Here is a 22,884-nt window from a genome sequence, read left to right as displayed (position 1 = left end):
AAGCACTGCCCAGTGTGTGATGGAACAATTGTGCCTAAAGTCATAGCACAATATAATATAGAATGCTAACGGAGCAGTAAACTTATATTTTTTTAGGTGCTTTATCCCTCTCTATCTGGTTACCATCAGGTTTCCTCCTATCATACTTGAGCCCATTAATTACTTAGCACTAGGGAGTCCTAAGATCCACTAAGTTGAGAAGTGTTCAGAGGGACCATCATGCATGCAGACTTTGGGGAGTTTGTGCTCTTGCTGGCATCTTGACAATAACAACATTTGTCTAAATCCTTAACTCCATGCCTGAGAGGGATGATGATCAATTTGCATCTTTGTGGGGATTTAATATTCCCACCCCCTGTGAGTGCACACTTCTGTGCATTTATTAATGAGGACTACCACCAGGTAGTGAATTGGACAGCAGAAAGCCCACCTCCAAGTTTCTCTGACTGATGGGTAACAGCAGCATTTCTACTAATTATATAGGTTCATAGGTTCATAGGTTAGTACTATAGGTTCATGATGTGGATTTTTATCCATAGGCAAGTCAAAATAGGACTTTAATGTCACATGTGGTAAACATTAAAAAAATTTAGTTTGAGCACAAACAGATTTGTCCCAAAACACCATGGTGTTGTGGGGGAGGGGTGGAATGGGGGCGGGTATGGGGAATTGAAGGAAAAATAGATGTGTATTAGGATTTAGGCAAGCAGTAAAGGAGTTAGGTAGGTGGGGAAGAAAGATTTACAGTAAGGAGCAAGTGTAAAAGGAATTGAGGTTAGAGGGTGGGATTCCAAGGATTGGTATTGCTGGGAAAGGGTAGGATCAGTCTTTTTGGTGTGGGAATCTGATCATTTGGACAATATACACCTACACATATATATCTGTATTTGTATCGCTGTCTCTCTCTCTCTGGCTCTGTTTCTATGTGTCTGTCTTCCTACTTATAGGTTCATAGGTTCAAAGGTCATAGGTTCAAAGGATGATACTACGCTATTGGCCTGGAGGCCGTTATAAGCCTAGCCAAGAATTTTGTCCACGTTCCCTCAAAGTCAGCACCTGTTTCCCCTGTCCAGCAGGGACACTGGTGGGATCCCAGGGGTATATTTTCTGTTTCCCATCCAGTCATCCAGGCTCTTCTTAAAGAGGGCTAGAGGGGTACTCTGCTTGACATGGAGAGGGAGTCTATTCCACAGACTTATCTGTTTGTCTAGCTACATACTTATTTGTCTGTCTATATCATGTGATAACCATTATTTCTTTAATCCTTTATCTTTCTATGCATGCATCTGTCTATGTGTCTTTATGTCTAGATCTGTTTGTCTATATTATGTGATCATCATTGTCTTTGCCCCTCAACAATAAATCAGTCAGACTCTGAATATTTGGAAACATTTTGCTGAAATACAGTTTGCTACTGTTTATGGTGTGGGATGGGGAAGTTGGCTGTGTGTTAAAAAAATGTAGACAGATGTACAAGTCAAGTATTATTTGTTTTTAATCATACATAGTGCTGGACTGTGGTAACCGCCCAACTACCTGGAACATGGAGCTTCAGAGGTTGAAGGCTGAGTTGGAAGGTGCAGATCGAGAACTGCAGAATGCTCAGAGGAGAGAGGATCAACTGAAAGAGGAGTGTGAGCGGCTGCAGTCCAAGCTTGGTCACCTTCAGGAAACTCGCCAACAGGTAGGTGGTATATATAACAACTAACACCTGCAGGAAACTCGCCAACAGGTAGGTGGTGTTTGTAACAACTAAGACCTACAAAGAGAACTCACCAACAGATAGGTGGTGTATATAACAACTAACATCTGGCAGGAAACCTGACAGCAGGTAAATGGTGTGTGTGTATATATATATATATATATATATATATATATATATATATATATATATAAATAACAACTAACACCCGCAGGGAACTTGCTGACAAGTAGGTAGTGTGTCTACAACTAACAGCCTCCGGAAACTCTCCAACTGGTAAGCGGTGTATATAAGAACAAATACCTGCAGTGAAATCATCATTTGGTAGGTAGTGTATATAACAGCTAACACCTGCAGGAAACTTGACAGCAGGTGAGTGGTGTATATAACAATAAATACCTGCAGGGGAAATCGTTGATAGGTAGGCAGTATATATAACAACTAACACCAACAGAGGCCTCACCAGCAGTTAGATGGTTTATATAACTAACAACTGCAGGAAACCTGACAGCAGATAAGTGGTATAACCCGCAGGAAATTCTTCAACAGGTAGGTGGTGTATATAACAACATATATCTGCAGGGAAATTGATGATAAGTAGGTGGTGTGTATAACAGCTAACACCCACAGAAAACTCCCCAACAATTAGGTGGTGTATATAACAAATACCTTCAGGAAACTTGACAGCAGGTAACTGATATATATATATATAAAAAAAAATATATATATATATATATATATATATATATATATATATATATATATATATATATACATATATATATATAAAATGTCGAGTCACCTTTACTCAACGTGAAAATGTCAAACTCTAAGTTTGTCGAACGGCCAAATCACTGATTTCTTTCCAAAGGAAAGAAATTGGAAGGCCAGCAAATAACACCACATAAAAACAAATGTATTTAAGTGGGGAGCTTCACCCCCCACACCCCTCCACCCCCCCCAACTAAATATTCTAACTTTGAGACCACACTACAGTCGGGGGAAAGGCAGATGTGACTGAATGGCCAACCGATTTCTTTGAAAGAAATCGGTGATTTGGCCATTCGACAAACTTAGAGTTCAACATTTTCGTGTCGAGTAAAGGTGACTGGACATTTTCAAATGTCGATCTTCTAATATAGAGCCTATATATATATATATCTATATATATATATATATATATATATATATATATAAAACAACTAATACCTTTGGGAAACTCTCCAACAGGTAGGTACAACTACAAATAATGTATGTGAAATTGTAGGTAAGTGGTGTATATAACCACTAACACCTACATAGAATTCACCAACAGTTAGGTGTGTATAACAAGTAACATGTGCAGGAAATCTTACCAACAGGTAGGTTTTGTATATAAAAACTATCACACACTGGAAACTCACCAATAGGTAGGTACTGTATATAAAAACTAACATCCCCAGGGAACTTGATGATAGGTAGGTACTGTATATAAAAACTAACATTCGCAGGGAACTCAATGATAGGTAGGTACTGTATATAAAAACTAACATCTGCAAGGAACTCGACGATAGGTAGGTACTGTACATAAAAGCTAACAACCGCTGGAACTCAACTATAGGTAAGTACTGTATATATCAACTAACAGGCTGCCTGTTAATGCACAAGACAGCCTGTACATTGTTTAGCAGAACTTGACTGCCTCAGTTAAAGGAAACTAGATAGATATTTTGAAATACTATCACATAAACATTAGCCCTACAAATAGTTGCGTAGTGCTAGCATATACTGTATTTATCTGATGCTTCCAAAAATTAGGGATTAAAGGGTAAAATATTTCTCATGTGTGGAAGTACAAGAAGAGTCTGAGCATCTGTGTCAAGAAGAGGGTTTACAGTTCTAATCTGGCAGGACAACTTCCCTGAATGGTATACCACATGACCCTCTGGGACAGAGCTTAAGACTACAATGTGCCAGTGAGGGCAGGAAGTTAAGGCTCTGAACTGTTAAAGACCTACTTTCTGTATTCAAAGGTTACATGGTTTGATACCTTTTATCTCATGTGCAAGTCACTTAACTAGACATTGCTGCTGGGTTGCCCCTGAAAAAGAGCATTTGTGTCTAGTGGGATTTACCTACATCTGTGAAGCTAAACCTACAAACTAAAGGTAAAAATGTCACACCAATAAACCATTCAGGAGGGGAGATCTATGCCTGGCATACAGGGCATTGTCAGACCCCACTCTGATGGGGCTCCTGCATATTCACAAAACAAACAGTAACAGAATTACCCGTTCTACAGCCTTAAACCTTGCCTGTGATATAAATAGGACCTGCTGGAAAGATAGGTATGTATCCCAGAGACTACCCCATCTGTGGAACAGACTCCCTATCCATGTGAAGCAGAGTTCCTCCTTAATCCAATTCAAGTGCAACTTGGACAATTGTTTAGGAAACCAGAAATTGATCCATTGTTTGGCACCTATGTCTCTGATGCAAACAGGTAGCCTGTAAATGGTTCATCTCCGTGGCCCATGCTTACACTTATCAAGGATATCAGAACTTGTCAGACATATGGGATGCTTGGCTAGGCTTAAAAAGTCCCTTGTGGTCATTAGCCTAGTAAACATCTATGAACCTATCAACCTAAGGAAAGACTGCAAGATTGACCAAACCAAGCTAGAGACTTTACTGTGTAATACCTTAAACTGCCTGTACTGGAGGACCATGGGATATACAGAAATAATGCCTTAAGTACATACCACTATTTCTTCTACAAAAATTGCAAATGCCAATAACATTTTACTTTTTCAGGCTTTATGGGTACATTCAGGCCAGTTAAACCAAAATCCCACTATGTACAGTCATACCATGTTTCAAGATTTTTCTGACCTCATCAGTAGAGAGTACATGGATTATTTGACAAAATGTTAGAAACACAAAGCTAAAAGTCAAGCCTGATGTCCATAAACGTTAATGTGCCTGCAAAATATCCAAATAATAGCCAAACCAAAGGGTAAAAAGGTCACACAGACAAACCATAGGAACTACTAGAAAAACCAAGCCAAGCTCAAGTCTTCACTGTGTAATACCTTAAACCTCCTGTAGTGGAGGTCCATGGGATATATGCAAATAACCTCTTAAGGACACACCACCGTTTTAAGTAGATGGCTCCTGAATGCCTATGTTTTTTATCTCTTAGCTCAGATTCAGGACATGGTTTATAACTTTAAAATAATAAATAAAAATAAAATACAAAATAACACTCAATTAGCACATTACAAGTGGATTTGGTACCTGTAAGTATATTAGTTATATGAGTAGTGATTTCCTGCCTGGTCTTCTGATGAGCATACTTTTAAAAGTTCCTCATCAGGATAAAATATCCCCAGGAAAAGGTCTGTTTTTTCCCTCATATTGACTTTATAATACTAAACTGTTCTAACCATTAGACCCATTACAGAGTACAATGCCCCTTTTGGAATGTACCTCACAAGATATCTGCAGCAGCTGGAAAGGCCACAGAAGTACCTCACAAAGAGGATTACTGGCCTCAAATAGATGCCCTACACTGATCATCTCAAAAAACTCCAGCTTTACTCCGTAGCATATCGCCTACTCTGAGGTGATCTCTGCCTAACATATAAAGCTATGTCAAACCCTGAGCTGTTGGACATGCTACACCTAAAGAAATCCCAATCCTTCCGAGCTTCATGCTCTAGGGACCTAAACCTTGTCACCACAATAAACAGGACATGCTGGAGGGATAGATTCCTGTCCCAGAGACTTCCCATATTCTGGAACAAGCTACCCATCTATGTCAAGCAAAGTTCCTCATTAGCACTCTTCAAGAAAAATCTTGATGAGTGGGTGGGAAATAGGAAATACACCCTGGAGATCACTTCTGTGGCTCTGCTTGACAGTGGCACAGGAAAATAACTTTTTTGGGTGGCGTAAGCCAGGGAACCTTGTTGGCTAGGCATACTTAGGCCCTTGGGCCAATAGCCTAGTACCTACCTATGAACCTATGAACTATTCTGTAGCTCATCATAATCAACTTTGTGTCCTGTAAATGATATTTTTTATTTACATGATGAAGTTTTCTCTATAAGCAAGTGCAGTATATATTATAAAGATGTCAGCATTTTTAAAACTGTAACGACATTTACTTACTTGTTGCGTTGAGCACAGATCTTTTGCAGTGCTGGCATGGAGAAATTAATGTCCCAGAAATTTAAATAAAAGTGGATACATACACATATGTATAGTAAATAAAGTAAAATGCAATTATAATTGTTTGTGTGTGTGCATAATAAATTAATTAAAACCATATTTTTATACCAATTTAACTAACAAGGAAAGGGATAAGATTAAGAAAGATGTAACGCAAATGTTACAGGCAAGGGCAGTAGTTCTACCAAACATAATACCATCAGGAGCAGAGATTTTCTTTTGCAGTATTGCATTATATTCTTGTGATACACTTTAATTATGTCTAGTGCTCAGGGAGTATGTACTTGAAATTAAAGGAAAAAGTAGTTAAAACAAGAAGATAAGCTCATCTGAAAGTTTATTTCACATCTGAGGAATACACTAATTGTTTTATCACAACTCTTACACGTTTTGCAAACCTATAACAGAAAATGTCAAGAAAAGTTTGATCCATGCAAGGAATTTAAAGGTTAACCCACTTAAATGACTGTAATTCCAGAAATTCAGTATTCTATATGCAGCTTTAAGGTGAACATAGCGTAACTTTTGAACAAAATAGTGATGCACCATTTTACAATCTCTATTAGCATGCCCATCTATTTTGTGGGTACTACTGTTATTTTTTAACAAACTGGCATGTTGGGCTAAGATAAAAACAAACCTACCAGAAGGAAGCAATGGAACTGTGATTTGAGTCATAAACTGGCACACAGACTAAATGTTAGACTCCAACTACAGAAGTGTGCCTAGCCTCAGAGCCCATGAATTCTTTTATGCCTTTCCCACAGCTTGAATCTGAATGTTAACACGTCAGTAAAATGTTTCTGCACTTGATGCCTAGATTATGTCAACTAAATGTTCCTGTGGCTGAGAAATGACTAGTCTAGACCTACACTAGAATTTCTTGTATTGTCTTAGAAACAACCACGACATCAGGCTCCATCATGAGTGCCAGCAGTTCGAGCCCACTACCAGGAAATGCCAAACGATGACTCTTGCAGAATCCCTTGTCATCAGGAATATGTCCAAGGCTGAGCACTGTTCACATGAAGATCAGTAGCGGGGTTATTCATGCAACCCCATTGTACAGCAGGAGCACTTATACAAGGACCAAATCTCACAGGATATGCCTGGGCCAAGCCTTCATGGAGATAAGAAGGCCTCTGTCTTATGTAGGCAGATGGGGACTGTTGAGCATTCTGAGGATTGACAGGAAGTGTGTGAATAAGGAGGAGGAACCAGAGGCTAGACATTGGATATAAACTCCTTTGCTTAAGTGATAGTGACCTTGTAATTCTTGTTTGCTGTCAGCTCCCTCTCCAATTAGTGAGTACTTGATTGCTCCTTTTGTATATAGACAAAAAAGGACTGGTAGGAGGTATCCACACCCCCCCAAAAGCACTTTGGGAATGGTTTCTGAACCATTTCACTGTGTCTGCCAAACTTGAGACTGAGCATGCTTGAATCTAGCCTGGACCCAAAGAGAAGCTCTGATGAATCCCTCATTGTGGGCACATTGATCACAATATGGACTGAAGACTCATCGGATCAGATTGTAGGATCCACCTGGTTCTTTGTTGCAGGGAGGTCTCATGGAATGGCCCAGATATTACACTTTTGCCTCCTGCTTGACTTCTGGTTGGGCTTATTCTCATGGATAAAATAGCACACCTCATCCTGGCCACTGCATCCTAATCCCACTCTCCAGTGAGTGCTTCCACAGACCCTGGAGTCCCACTCCCCATGTTCTGGCAGTTGTCCTTTACTTGCCTCACCCTCATGTGGATTTAGGCAAACAGCAACCCATCTGTCTTTAACCTAGTGTTAGAAATGGTTCTCTCTCTGTTTTATTTACTTAGCAATGGGGCTCCATGGCCTTAGAGGCCAGTATTTCATTGAAAGATAAGAGAAAAAATAATCCTTCCATCCAGAAACATTCTCAAATGGCACCCTCTTTTGGAAGTACTCTCTAAGTAAAATCCACCCTGGACTGACCTCTGTCTCCCTGTCTTCAATTTAGAAATGTATGAGTAGAATTAAATGTGACATCCAATTAATATCCCACTGGACTGCCAACAATAAATGTGATATCCCCACTTAAAACCTGGGACAATAATTAAGGATCCTCAGTCCTCACCACTGACTCCAGTGTGAGAGCGTCATGGAAAGACACCAGAGCACAGAGTACACAAAAATAAAATTCCACAATTTCCCTAAAGAGCATAACAGGAACATGCTCTGTTTTCCTGGTACTGGACTATATATGCCTCTGTCAACCCCAAATGTAATCCCACTTCAGAGCACTGTGTTCCAGTTTAAGACCTCTGACTCACTCAGACTCAAAATAAATTTTAATTTCACACACTCAAACACTTATGGGAAGCCTTACAGAAATTTCCAGCTGTATCCCCATCCCAGTACAAATGGTAATGCTGCCACCAGAGTCAGGGTGATCAGTTGTTACAAATTAAACATCAAAATTAATGATAGCTATGACCAGAAGCAGCCAGGCATTTAAGGTGATCAGGGTAGTATCAAACAGGTATAAACACTTTCTAATCTCTAAAGAACACAGTGATTGTCCAGCTACAATATAATTACAAGAATATAAATCAGTAACTTTCAATAAACACCAGAATGCAATCACCAGAAACATAAAATTAAACTGTAGGATAGAAGTCCATCATCTTAGAAAAACTCTAAATAACTAAACTTTCCTAATCTAACTAGAGAATACTGTCCCTGATCTAATCTAAAACATAAAAGCAAGGCAAAGGCCGGCTTACAGTTCATGAGTCCTTTTTCTGGGTATCTTCTGTACAGCACTGTAACTGAGTGTAACTCTCAACTAACTGCTGCTCTTCACAAACTGCTCAGCTTATCAGTCTCAACTGTCTTATGTCAAAAATAACAGCTGTTTAAAAAAGTTCATTTTCCTGTCAATCAGCTGTTCAAATAACCACCTAGCAACCATGAACATTCTAATGACATCACCTACTGTTGTCTGAATCTCTGCAGACAGTTTGCATTTTTAGAATGTCCCTCACAAACATGTGCAATTAGAAGTGTATCAAAACACTGACAGATTCTTTAAGAAGGGAGATACTGAACATTTTTAAAATTTATTTACATTTTCCCAATTAGACATGCTGGCATACAATATAAGTTAATCTGAGAATATATACAAATTTCTTGCCAGACATGCTAACACAGTTGACAGTGTTTCATTTTCTTCACACAGCTCCCCTCCCTATGTTATAAATAAACACTATTTTCAAGTGACCCTTGAAAACCGATGCTTTAGAAAAACGGGTCTCTGGGAATATTAACCCACTCCTCTCCTGGACAAGCCATCTGCACTGGCATTATTAACCCCACTGTGATGTTGTATGGTCATATCAAATACTTGCAATCCTAGACTCCACCTCAGTAACTTGGCATTTTGCTTACTGACCCTGTTAAGCCATGTTAAAGGGTTATGATCTGTGAGTACAGTGAATTTTCTCTCATACCAAGAAAGGAGGAGGGGTATCCATATTCATCAAGGACACCCACACCTCAAGATTGGTGGCATCGCACGATGCATCGGAAACCATCCAGGTGCAATTAACCATAGGCAAGGCTGCTCTGCAATTTGTAGCATGTTACAGGCCACCCTTGCAAACTCAGGAACCTCATATGGCCTTCCTGAAAACACTGGAGGGGATAAATGTATCTCCGAACACCATCATACTAGGTGACTTCAACTACCCTAATATAGACTGGGAACACTACTCAAGCCCAAACACTCTAGCCCAAAAGTTCCTGGAATTCATAAACTCAAATGCCATGGAACAACTAGTCACCATCCCCACAAGAAGAGAAAACATACTTGATCTCATCATCACGAACATGGGAGCACAATGTTCAACGCCAGAAGTATACCCCTCACTGGTGAGATCTGATCACAAACTAATCTCGCTGGAGGTCCTCATCCCGCCCCCACCCGAAATGAAAAAGACCACAGTAAAGAACTTCTCGAAAGCCGACTTCTCACTTCTAAAGACTAGTGTCGTCTCCTTTAAGGGCCCTGAGCCGGCGGTTAACATTACTCAAACCGCTGAATCACTTACAAATGCCTTCTACCAGCACCTGCAGGGCTGCATGGATCAGGCAATCCCAAGCAAAACAAAAACTCTTTGTACCAAAGGCAAGCATCCAGTCTGGTGGACCCCAGCCATAAACAAACTCTACAACAAAAGGAGAAAGCTACTACAAGATAGAGCAAAATCCTTACAAGGTAAGACACCGCTGATCACTATAAGTAAAAAGCTAAGAGCTCTCATAAAATCATCCAAAGCTAATTTTGAGAAAAAAATAGCTAAGGACTCTAAAGACAACCATAAGGCATTCTTTAGCTATGTCAGAAACCTAGGAGGAAACTCCCAGATATGCTCAGAATTAGTTCAAAATGATGTGAAGATTACTGATCCTACAGACATTGCCAACATACTGGCTGAAAGGTTCAGTGCAACTTTCTCCCCCCCCTCCCCCCCCTAAAGGAGAGATATCTATACCAAATGATTGTAGCCCCCCAAACATCTCTAACGCCCAGGTGAGAACTGCTCTCTCCAAGGCAAAGAACACAGCATCCATGGGACCTGATGGTGTCCCCGGCTGTGTGCTCCATGAACTCAACGAGGAATTAAACCCACAGTTAGGACAGCTGTTTAATCTTAGTCTCACCTCCGGATCGCACTCCAGGAGTGGCGACAGTGACTGTGGTCCCACTCCACAAAGGCGGTGCCTCCACCGACCCTGGAAATTACCGTCCCATTAGTTTGACAAGCCTTATCTGCAAAGCCATGGATCGTAATGGATCTCATAAATAAAGACATAGGGAACTTGCAGACTTTGGATCCAACCCAGTTTGGCTTTGTCAAAGGCAGATCATGCCTTCTAAACTTGGTTGACTTTTTTGAAACAGTCACCAAGGCTATTGACGAGGGAAAGGCAGTCCATACAGCCTACCTAGACCTGGCGAAGGCTTTTGATACAATACCTCACTCGGGTATCATTGAAAAACTCATCAACTTAAATGTAAACCCATACATTACAAGATGGGTTGCAAACTGGCTGAGTGACAGAACCCACAGGGTCAGAGTTGCTGGCGCCATGTCAGACTCAAAGCCTGTCACAAGTGGTGTCCCACAGGGCTCAGTCCTGGGCCCACTCTTGTTTGGCATCTACTTTTCTGAAGTACAAGCAAACACAGGAGGGTTATGGCTGACAAAGTTTGCAGATGACTGCAAACTGGGCCGTAGTTGAAAACACATCCGACACAGATATCCTTCAGAAGGGTCTCACAGAAACGGATAACTGGTGCCAGAGCCATGGCCTAAAGTTAAATGCCAAGAAATGCATAGTCATACCCTTCGGGAAAAATAAGGTTACCCCTAGCTACCATATAGGTGGCAATCCCCTGAACACAGAAGAAGTTATTAGGGACCTGAGAACCCAGGTTGACAGTAGCCTTTCATTCGACACTCATATTGCTAAAGTAGTTAGGAAGACCTTCTACATTGCCCACCTTATCATGAAGGGATTCACATCTAGATCAAGGGAAGTCATAGTCTCCCTATACTCATCACTCATCAGACCAATGATCGAGTACAATGCCCCACTCGGAATGTATCTGACCCGACACTTGCAGCAGCTGGAGAGGCCACAAAAGTTCCTCACCAAAAGGATAAAGGGTCTCAAAAATCTGTCTTATGCTGCCCGACTGAAAGAACTCCAGTTATATTCAGTTGCTTACCGCTTGCTCAGAGGTGACCTATGCCTGACATACAAGGCCATGTCAAACCCAGATTTGATGAACATGCTTCATCTCAAAAAATCTAGATCCCTCAGAGCCACAAGGGCGGGAGACTTAAACCTCGACACGGTTATTAATAGGACGTGCTGGAGGGATAGATTCATCACCCAAAGACTCCCTATGCTGTGGAACAAAATCCCGGTTTATGTGAGGCAGAGCACCTCGCTGGCCTTGTTCAAGAGGAATCTTGACCAATGGATGGGAGATCGCAGATACACCCCAGGGGTTACCTCAGTGTCACTGCTCGACAGAGGCACAGCAAAATAATGGGCATAGTTTCTCCAAACTAAAGGGGTGGCGTAAGCCACAAAACTATGGGCTAGGCTTATAAATGCCCTCGGGCAGATAGCCTAGTATGAACCTATGAACCTATAAAGATAGGGCTGCAATTTTTGCATTGCCCACACTATGGCCAAACACATTTTCTCAACTGTTGCATAACACGTTTCTCTAGGTTGGAGTCTATGCCTCAGATATACCACTGGGTGCTCTTCTCCTTCTGCAGAAACTTGGCTATGTACAGCACCCACCCCATAATTTGAAGCATCTACCTGTACAGTAAATTCTTTATTGTAATATGGGCTGGCTAACACAGGAAGATCTCCCAAAAACTCTTTTAAGTTTTTGAAACCCTGTTCACAATCTGTGGTCCACACTACCTTGTCCGGTTTATTCTTCCTAATTAGGTCGGTAAGGGTGCAGCTATGATACTGTAATTGGGCACAAATTTTCTATAGTACCCCGCTGTCCCTAAAAATGCTCTCACTTGTTTGTTAGTAACAGGAATTTGGCCACTCTTGAATAGTTTCCACCTTGACAGGTTCTGGCCTAATTTTCCCACTCTCTACTCTAAGTAAGTGACCTCTGCCATACCCACTTGACACTTACTGGGTTTAATGGTTAATCCTACCCTACGTAATCTATCCAAGACCTCCCTAACACGTTGGTCTGCAAATCCCGTAGCATAGTCTTCAATGTAGAGTTTAACCTCTCCACAAGCCCATTAGTCTGTGGATAGTAGGGGGTGATCTTTACATGTTTCACCCCACAACACTTCTACAGACAAGTCAGCAGGTCTGACATGAAGTTGGCAACTTGGTCAGTATTTCCTGTGAAAAACCTTCTCTACTGAATATTTCTAGCAGAGCATTTGTCACCTTTTCTACATCAGTATCACCTGCAAAAGGAATATTAGGAACTTTAGCTAGAAGTGGCAAATGGTAGGCTCTGGGCTCTATCAACTGCCATACTACTTCACCTTCTAGCCCAGTTCCAGGAGTCCACCCTTTATACAACAAATCCTTGTTCCTGTATACAGACTCCCCTCTTCCTTGAGCCTCGGGTGATTCCTTAGCCATCTCCCTCAAGCTCTGTAATGCAGGGTGCATAAGTTGAGCCTTTCTCAGCTCTACATTTGTGATCCTCCCAAGCTCCCCTTCCACAGGAAGCTTAGTAACTTCTGACAGTTGTGCTTCACTGTCAACCTGGGTACTATCACTCCCCTCCAGCCTTGCAGTCACCATGTCCAAGGGAATATCAGTACCTCCCAGTAGCTGTATCTCACTTTCAGACTTACTGCTGCAGGATAGCTCCTTCTCTGAAAAAAACACCACACCAGTCCTAGCTTCAGGTATGAGATCTGTCTGTCCCCCCCCCCCAGGCCACCAGATCCTGACTATATGTCACTGCATGCAAACAAGGCACTGCTTCATCACAGCCATTCCCTATCAGAACATCTGCAGGAATATTCTCAAACACAAGCTTCCCTTCCACAGGAAGCATAGTCACTTCTGACAGCTGCACCTCGCTTTCACTCTGGGTACCACCACTCACCTCTGTCCTTGCAGTCACTGTGTCCAAGGGAACATCAGTACCTCCCAGCAGCTGTGGATCACATTCAGACTTACTGCTGCCAGATGGCACCTTCTCTGTAACAGTCCCAACTTCAGATATGAGATCTTTCTGGGTCTCTCCCAAATTACTGGACCTACATGCCTTTCCTCAAGCCTGACTGCATGTCACTGTATGTACACAAGGTCCAGCATCATCAATGTCATTCCCTATCAGGACATCTGCAGGAATATCCTCAAACACACTTATTTGCTTGCTTCCTGTTGCACCCTACCAGTCAAGATGAATCCTAGCCAAAAGTATTTGGAATGGGGTCCCTCTCAATGCTCTGACTGGAGTGGACTGCCCAAGTAGATCCTGCTCTTCTCTAACCACTACAGGCCTCAAAATGGTTATATCAGAATCTGTATCCCTCTTAGCAGTTACCTGCTTATGTTCTACTAAGATAGGATATAAATTTTGGTGATAATTTGTCAACTCAGTTGTTTCTAAACAACTCACCACTGGCAGTTTGTGATCCACAATTACTAGCTCCCTCACCTTCTGTTTTTCGCCTTGCCTCAATGGACATTTGGCTGCTGTGTGTCCCCTCTGGTTTCACTTGAAACATCTAATTCTTATCTGTGCACTTGGATTAGTAGTTTCCCCCATTACTGGTGTACTCTGTTGGAGTGGTTTAGACTGTCCCCATGGGTTCCCATATGCCCATGTGCAGCACTGGGTATCCCTTTCTTATGCAGTGGTTCTCTGCTTGCCAAGTAGAGATCCACTTTTTCCCCAACTCTTCTGCAGAGTTACACTCACGGTCTATTAACCAGACTCTTGTGTCATCAGGCAAAGTACTGAGAGCTTGTTCCTTCACCAAAAGGTCTGGCAGTCCCTTAAAAGTGGTGATTTGACACCCACTCACCTATCTGTGAAAGTAAGTACTTAAGTCAGCAATATAATCATATACATTTTCATCTGCCTTGCATCTGATTTCACAAATCTTTTTTCTATAGGTGTCAGTTGTAAGTTTGAAGAGTCAAACAAGGAAGCAACATTTCACTTTGTCATAATTCACACAATCTACATCATTTAACTTTGCTACAGCCTGAGCATTTTTACCATAGAGTAAGGGAGTCAGGAGTCATACCCAGAGCTCACGACCAGCATCATATTGTCTACATACCCTCTCAAAGATATGACTAAAACTATCAAAGTCACCCCCATCCCTGTACTGAGGAAAAGGTTTACTGACCTTTACAGCTTCTGGGGTCTGGTTATTCCCCTCCCTATTACCTCCATGACCCACTTGAAGGGTAAGAAGCTCCACTTCATGCCAGCACTGTCTCTTGTTTGCCTCGGCTTCTAAATATCTCAGTCTGTGTGCTGATTCTAGTTCAAGACATTGTATTCTTTCCTCAACTTTCCATCAGTTGGCTTCTAGTTCACATTGTTGCTGTTTCTTCTCACCCTCCAGTCTCCAGTTCCAGTCTCCTTAATTCTAGACAGCGTCTCAGGTGATCTGAAGAAAAGGTGGAATGTCCTGTCTCTGCAGTCTACACATCACCAACACCAAACTGGATATCCTCCGAATGGCTGGTCTAAGCTCTGGCTGCAACCAAGGCTAAAATCATTGCTTCCTTGGTCAGGTTGGCATACAGCAATCATCTGGCTTCATACTGCTTAGCCAACTGGATCATTGTCAGCTTGCTAAAATCTTCTGCTGACAACCTTGCCTGCTATCCTTGACAATCTAACCAAAAACATAAATAAAACTGTGGTGGATTGAAATTCTGAATGTTTATTTTGTGGCTGTCAAGAGTGTACACCTTAATGACAACTACCCATGGGCTACTGGAATCCAATTAAAAATCCCACACCGCTGGTACCAATTAATGTGACTTCCAGTTAATAATTCCACCCAACTGCCAACAATAAATGTAACAACCCCCACTTAAATCCCGGCTCAGTAACTAAGGAGCCTCAATCCTCACCAATGACTCCAGTGTGAGAGCATCATGGAAAGACACCAGAGCACAGAGCACACAAGAGTAAAATTCCACAATTTCCTTTAAGAGCACAACAGGAACATGCTCTGTTTTCCTGGAACTGGACTATATACCTCTGTTCACCTCAAATATAATCTCTCTTATTATTCACTTCAGAGCAATGTATTCCAGTTTAAGACCTCTGACTCACTCATACTCAAAAGAAATTTAAATTTCACACACTCAAACACTTACGGGAAGCCTGATGCAGATTTCCAGCTGTGTCCACCCCAAACACAAATGGTAATGCTTCCATCAGAGTCAGACAGGTCTACACACTCTTCAAAGGGTGATCAATTATTAAAAAATTAAATATCAAAATAAATGATAGCTATGACCAGAAGCAGCCAGGCATTCAAGGTGACCTGAGGAGTATCAAACAGGTATAAACACTCTAATCTCTAAAGAATACACTGATTGTCCAGCCACAATGTAAAGTAATGAAATACATTTAATAATAAGTACGATTACAAGAATGTAAATCAATAACTTTCAGTAAACACCAAAATTCACACCAAAAACATAAAATTAAACTGTAGGATAGAAATCCATCATCTTAGAAAACCTCTATCTAAATAACTAGTTTCCTAATCTAACTAGAGAATACTGCCTCTACTCTAAGCTAAAACATAACAGCTGAGTCCTTTTTCCAGGTATCTTCTGCACGGCACTGTAACTGACTTTAACTCTCAACTAACAGCTGCTCTTAACAAACTGCTCAGCTTAACAGTCTCAACTGTCTTATTTTAAAAAAGAACAGCTGTTTAAAAAAGTTATTTTTCCTGTTAATCAACTGTTCAAATAATCACCTAGCAACCAGTAACATTCTAATGGCATCACCTACTGTTCAGCTGATTCTCTACAGACAGTTTGAATTTTTAGAATCTCCCTCACAAACGTGCAATTAGAAATGTGTCAAAACACTGACAGATTCTTTAAACATTTTGCATAAGTAGGGAGGTACTCAACATTTTTAAAAACGTATTTACATTTTCACAATTAGCCATGCTGGCATACAATACAAGTTAATCTGAGAAGTACACAACTTTGCTGTCAGACATGCTAACACAGATGACAGTGTTCCATTTTCTTCACAGTCAGCCCAACAAGAAAGAGTAGAAGCCCTTTGTCTTTCTACCCATGTTGCCTGTCATGATAGATACAACTTTTGCAGTCTGAAGCATCCAGATACTGCTTCCTCTGTTCTCTAGGAGGCAGCTGTCATCAACAGGCCCCCCAGCAGACTGAGTAATATCCTGTATTATCATCTTAAATTTAGCAGACTTGTGTGTGACCTTGTTATCACAGATAGGTCCTGATATGGCAACACCTTTGCAGTTTACAGCTGGGCAAACTGCCTGAAGCTTTGAAAGGATGAGCAAGGTGATGCTCATCTCTGCCATATTGAAGCTTAGATCCTTCAACTGCTTGTCTTAGCTGTCCAGGTTCTGGCCCTGCTTTATGGATTAGAATGAGGATGGCTCCAGACATTAGGCAGTCCTGCCTCTCACTGGTGTAGTGTGTCTCTACGCATTCCTTGGGAGAAGTTCTGATTATTATCCAGGGTTGGAGTGGCCTGGAGAGCCATTAAAGGACCACTAGATTCTCAGCATGGTTGTAGGTGACTACTTCCTAGGCTTATTAATTTAGCCTCTCCCCATGAAAAATATTTGTTCATGGGACCAGACAGCCTCTGTACAGGTCTTGGGAGAGGCCCAGACATTACTGATGAATGAATTATAGAAGCTGACCTTCTTTTGTAAAGAAGCAATGAGTTTTATTCTCACCTTTTGATAATTCTGACTAGAACAAATGGAGGCACCTTTCATGTATGATCTCTGCTGCCAAGGCTGTCATTTTAGTAAACACTGTGGATATAGAGGACTGATGAAAGGTTAGCATTCTGTTATGAACTTGCTACCCATCAGGAATGAGTGCACACTCTATACATTGATGTGGCAGAAAGTACTCATCATGTCTAATGGATACCATTCAAATGTCCTGTGGCAGCATGGTACTCCTGGGGCGTCCCATTATAGAACCTGATACACTTGGTAGGATTATTAATGTTCATTTGGTCTAGTATGATACAAAAGTCTTTTGTTTAATTTGGAACTAAGAAGAAGTGGGAGTAATAGATTTTGAAGTTAGTGGATAGAGGGTTTGTTCAAACACAGAGGGATAGCAGACTTAAAACATAGCTGGGATTTTAAGCTACTGGTATAATGTTATTCTATAGTTTTTAATGTTACAAGGATAAAACCAATCCTCTTCCAGTCAGGTATGGAAAGATAACATGGTAAACATTTCAGAATGGGCTATATTGTGGTCACAAGAAGATATGGCAGATGTTCATATTGTTTAGAATACCTGTGCTGGATTGTACTGTATCATACAATGAACAGAATATGATACACAGATAGATCCTGATGTAGTTGTAAGGGTATTGAGTGGACAGGGTGAATATTTCCTTTCATGTTTTGTACTGGTTTTATACCTCTAATCACTTGTATTCATGTTATCTGTGTTACTATTACTCATTGTATTATTGATTGATGCTTCTTTTTGACTCTAATGATGAAATATGATGCTGTTTTTGATGGTTTGAACTATATGAAGAAAAAAGATCCTTAATAAAATGATAAAACACAAACACACACACAGGTGAGAGGGTAAATGCAGCTGTTGAGGTGATCTCCCATCAAAGAGCATCTGATATGCTGAGTACTTACCTGTCGTTATCAGCTGCCAGGAGATGTGAGTACCTGGTGGGAAGAATTCACTGTAGCAAACTTCTCAATTAACAGGAGCTGGACAAAGCAAAAAGGAGAATGTCAAAGCTGAATCACGAAATGACAAAAAGCTTGCCAGTGGAGCCATTGCTCAGGTGTTACCTGATGAGCATGGGGCCATGGCAGTGAATATCCACAATGGACATATTCTTGATACAGTCACTAGAACCAACCACATCTCTCGTGGAACTGACTTTTGCCTGGCAAATTTCTCAGTGTGTTAAGCTGATTGGTGCATCCATCAGCTCATGTGGGCAGCATTTGTTTAGCTACAGCCAACCCCTCCCTGAAGCAAAGGAGATGAAGCGCTGCTCTATCTCTTTGAACTCATATGCACTCTCCTCAGGAAAAAATTGTGTTGCAACATGTCAAGAATGCTTTAGTACCTGGAGTTTAACACTGGAAATAAAGCAGGGAGCTCAATGGAGGCTGTTTGTAAGGATGGTTCTTGACAACACTTTCAATATGAAACGTGGGTGGTCCTTACAGACACCATATCGTTATAAAAGATAAAGCATTGCTCTTTAAGAGAGAACCCGAAGGCTTGAGGTCCTGGAAACTTAGTTGATGGCCACTAAGAAAGTGAATTTTCAAAAAGAGAAACTTCAGAGTCATTGAATGTACAGACTGCACACTTGTCAGTCATGAAATTTCAATTTCAAAGAAGAAGAGGAGAAAGGTTCCTCAAAGGATAGCGAAGGTGCTGAACCCCTTTAAAGAACTGCTTGACCTGCTGATAATTGGTCCAGCCATTCCCAGATGATCATAATGTGCACAAATACACTTTGATTATGTAATAATTTGGACCCAAGTTATAAAGGTGTCTTAAAAAGAGCAAAATCACCTTGAAAGTGACCAAATAAAGCATCATAGGATACTTATTCAAGCAAAGGGAAAACCTTATCCATTTAGTAGAATGTCTAATTATTACACACCTTTCTTTTTTTTAACACCTTTATTAAATTATCACTTGTGACACAGGCAAATTTACATTTTTACAAAAGTAATCAAACTGTATCTACAAACTAGAACTAAACTCCAAAAACGATTCAACTTGTAAAAACAAACAATAGCAACGGACTGTATAAATCTTCATCACAATTTATTGTTAGTGCTTTCGTCCAAGACAGTAAATGAACTTCTTCAGACAACACATACCCAAGATGCTATGCTATTTATACAACTATCAATTAAAAAATTAAGCAATTAAATCATTACTGCCAAATTATTAGCCTATTTCTTAAATATTGTACAATTGCTAACAAGCAGAAAAATAATAATAATAATGTCTATACATATGAAAAACTTACAAACTTTATAAACAAAATATTTTAAATAAATTACCGTGGTACTGCTTCTTGTATAAAAGGTTCATAGGTAGGTACTAGGCTATCTGCCCGAAGGCATTTATAAGCCTAGCTGGAAAGTGTTGGCTTTCACTGCCCCCTTAGATTACTTCCCTGTGCCTCTGTCCAGCAGAGCCATTGAAGTGATCCCCAGGGTATACTTTCTGTTTCCCATCCACTCGTCAAGATTTCTCTTGAAGAGGCATAGCGAGGAGCTCTGCCTAATGTAGATTGGAATTCTGTTCTAGAGCATGGGAAGTCTCTGGGACAGGAATCTATCCCTCCAGCACATTCTCTTTATTGTTGTGGTGAGGTTTAGATCCCTAATGGCTCGAGGAGATATGGTTTTCTTTAGGTGGAGCATGTCCATCAATTCTGGGTTGGACATGGCCTTGTATATCAAGCAGAGATCACCTCTGAGTAGGCGGTATGCAACCGAGTATAGCTGAAATTTCTTCAGTTGAGCTGCATAGGATTGAAGCCAGTGATCTTCTTGGTGAGGTACTTCTGTGGTCTTTCCAGCTGTTGCAGGTGTCTTGTAAGGTACATCCCAAATGGGGCAATGTACTCTATGATGGGTCTGATGAGTGATGTGTAGAGGGGCACATTGCCCTCCTTTGATCTGGATGCAAACCCTTTTGTGATTAGGTGGGCCATATAGAAGGATTTTCTCACCAATTTGGCTATGTGATTGTCAAAGGAGAGGTTGCTATCTACTTGGGTCCCCAAATCCCTTATTACATCTTCCATATTTAGGGACTACCACCTGTGTGGTAGTTTGTGGGTACTATGTTTTTTCCAAAGGGGATGACTATTCACTTTTTGGCATTTAGCTTGAGGCTGTGGTTTTGACACCAGGTATCTGTCTCAGTGAGACCCTTTTGGAGGATATCTGTGTCAGCTGGAGAGACAATTATAGCCCCTAGTTTGCAGTTGTCTGTGAACTTGGTTAGCCATAGTCCTCCTGTGCTTGCCTGTACCTCTGAGAAATATATGCTGAACAGGAGGGGTTCTAGGACTGAGCCCTGGGGAATGTCACTTGTAGCTGGTTTACAGTCAGACCTAGCTCCCACAACTCTTACCATGTGGGTTCTGACCGTGAGCCAGTTGGCAACCCATCTCGTGATGTAGGGGTTTATGTTCAGGCTGGTGAGCTTGTCTATAATACCTAAATGGGGAATGGTGTTGAAGGCCTTTGCGAGCTCTAGGTAGGCTGTGTGGACCACCTTTCCCTCATCTATAGCTTTGGTAACTGTCTCAAAAAAGTCCACCAGGTTTAGGAGGCATGATCTGCCCTTAAGAAAGCTGAACTGGGTAGGGTCCAGTGTTTGGAGGTTCCCACTGTCTCTGTTAATGAGATTCATGATGATGTGCTCCATAGCCTTGCAGATCAAGCTAGTCAGGCTTATAGGGCGATAGTTCCTAGGGTCTACAAAAATCAAAAAGTCAACAAAGCAGCTGAACAAAAAAATAGAACAAAAAACTGCTCAAGACTAGGAAAATACGAAACCACAGACTAGCGTAACTTCCACTTTATTCAACGCTTTCGTAAAAAACTTCTTCAGAACCAAAAAGGAATGTTACATCAAGCATTCATTTAAATACTGCACACAATTAAAATCAATTAATCAATTACATAGTGTAAAAACATAATTAAAGAGCCCTTTACAAAAAGCAAACTCTTCATTCATCATTATGCACTATAGAATAGGCATAATTGAGTACATTACAATAACAAAGATTATAAAACATATGCTTCACGATCTTTTAAGAAACATTTAATATTGATGGCTTCATTTAACCCAGGAAAATGATCCGCCTGTAGTTTAATTTGCCATCTAGCCTCTCTTTGAGCCAAAAAATTCCTGTAATCACCCCCCCTGATGTCAGGTTCACAGTGTTCCAGGAAAGAAAACAAAATTTTTTTAAAACCAATACATTCAACACTATGTTTATAAAATATTTGTTTTTTGTCCTTTTTTCTAATATTATACATATGCTCCTTCATTCTAACATTTAATTTTCTAGTAGTCATAACAATATAAAATGATGAGCATTTGTCACACACTGCAATATAAACAACTCCTTTTGTTTTGCAACAAAAACTACCAGGGACCCCTATGGTATTAAGTTCCTAGGGTCTGTTGTGGCTCCACCTTTGTGCAGCGGAATAACTGTTGCTGTGCGTCACTCTATGGGCACGTAGCTTGTGGAGAGGCTGAGTTTGAACAGTGTGTTTAGGTGAGGGGTTAGTTCATCCTTGAGCTCGTGTAGGACGCAGCCTGGGACACCGTCCCATTGATGCTGTGTTTTTGCATTGGAGAGGGCTGTTTTAACCTGAGTGTCTGTGATTTCAGGGGCACTACATTCTTCTGGTATGGTTGTGGGCCCTTTTGGGGGTGAGGGGGGGGGTGAAGTTTGCACTGAACCTGTCTGCCAGGATGTTGGCAATATCGGTCAGTTCAGTGTATTTTGTGCCATTCTGCACTAACTCCAAGCAGATCTGAGAATTGCCACTTAAATTCTTGACACAGCTAAAGAATGCCTTGTGGTTATCTTTGGAGTCCTTGGCAATTTTTCTTTCGAAGCTAGCCTTGGATGATTTTATGAGGGATCATAGTTTCTTGCTGATACTGATCAGGGATGTCTTCCCTTCTTGGGATTTTACTCTTTTCTGTACTAGTTTCCTCCTTCAGTTGTATAGCTTGTTTGTGGCAGGGCTCCACCAGACTGGTTTCCTTTTCTTGGAGGAGTGAGTCTTGGTTTTGCTTGGGATAGCACAATCCATGCATTCTTGTAGGTGCCCGTAGAGTGCATTTGTAAAGTATTTTGCAGCTTGGACAGCATTATCCTTTAGCTTGGGGGTGTTGAAACGTTCCACCTTGGTCTTAAGTAACATGAAGTTTGCTTTTGAAAAGTTTTTTACAGTGGTTTCTTTGACCGAGGGTGGGGCAGAATGTGGATATCCAGAGTGATTAGTTTCTGGTCATCTCTAACCAGCACGGGGTTGACCTCCGGTGTGGAACACTAGTTGCCTATGTTGGTGATGATCAGGTCCAATATGTTGTCACCTCTGGTGGGGGTGTTGACCAGTTGATCCAGGGTGTTAGAG

At 41.0% G+C, this 22,884-nt stretch overlaps 1 protein-coding gene across 1 annotated transcript in view; it reads left to right on the top strand.

Moving 5' to 3' along the window:
* The window catches only part of TBKBP1 (TBK1 binding protein 1), a 2,809,732-nt gene that overhangs the window by 1,975,269 nt on the left and 811,579 nt on the right, over positions 1–22,884 (top strand). The window contains exon 7 of the mRNA XM_044055270.1: positions 1,509–1,684. Within this exon, the coding sequence (XP_043911205.1) occupies positions 1,509–1,684 (176 nt within the window). The remainder of the gene's footprint in view (positions 1–1,508; positions 1,685–22,884) is intronic.

The sequence above is a fragment of the Protopterus annectens genome, chromosome 13.part0 (assembly GCF_019279795.1).
Source record: "Protopterus annectens isolate FY-2018-M chromosome 13.part0, PAN1.0, whole genome shotgun sequence".
Lineage (NCBI taxonomy): Eukaryota > Metazoa > Chordata > Ceratodontiformes > Protopteridae > Protopterus > Protopterus annectens.
The sequence above is the reverse complement of the archived record's forward strand: the minus strand, read 5'-3'. Positions and strand labels throughout refer to the sequence as shown.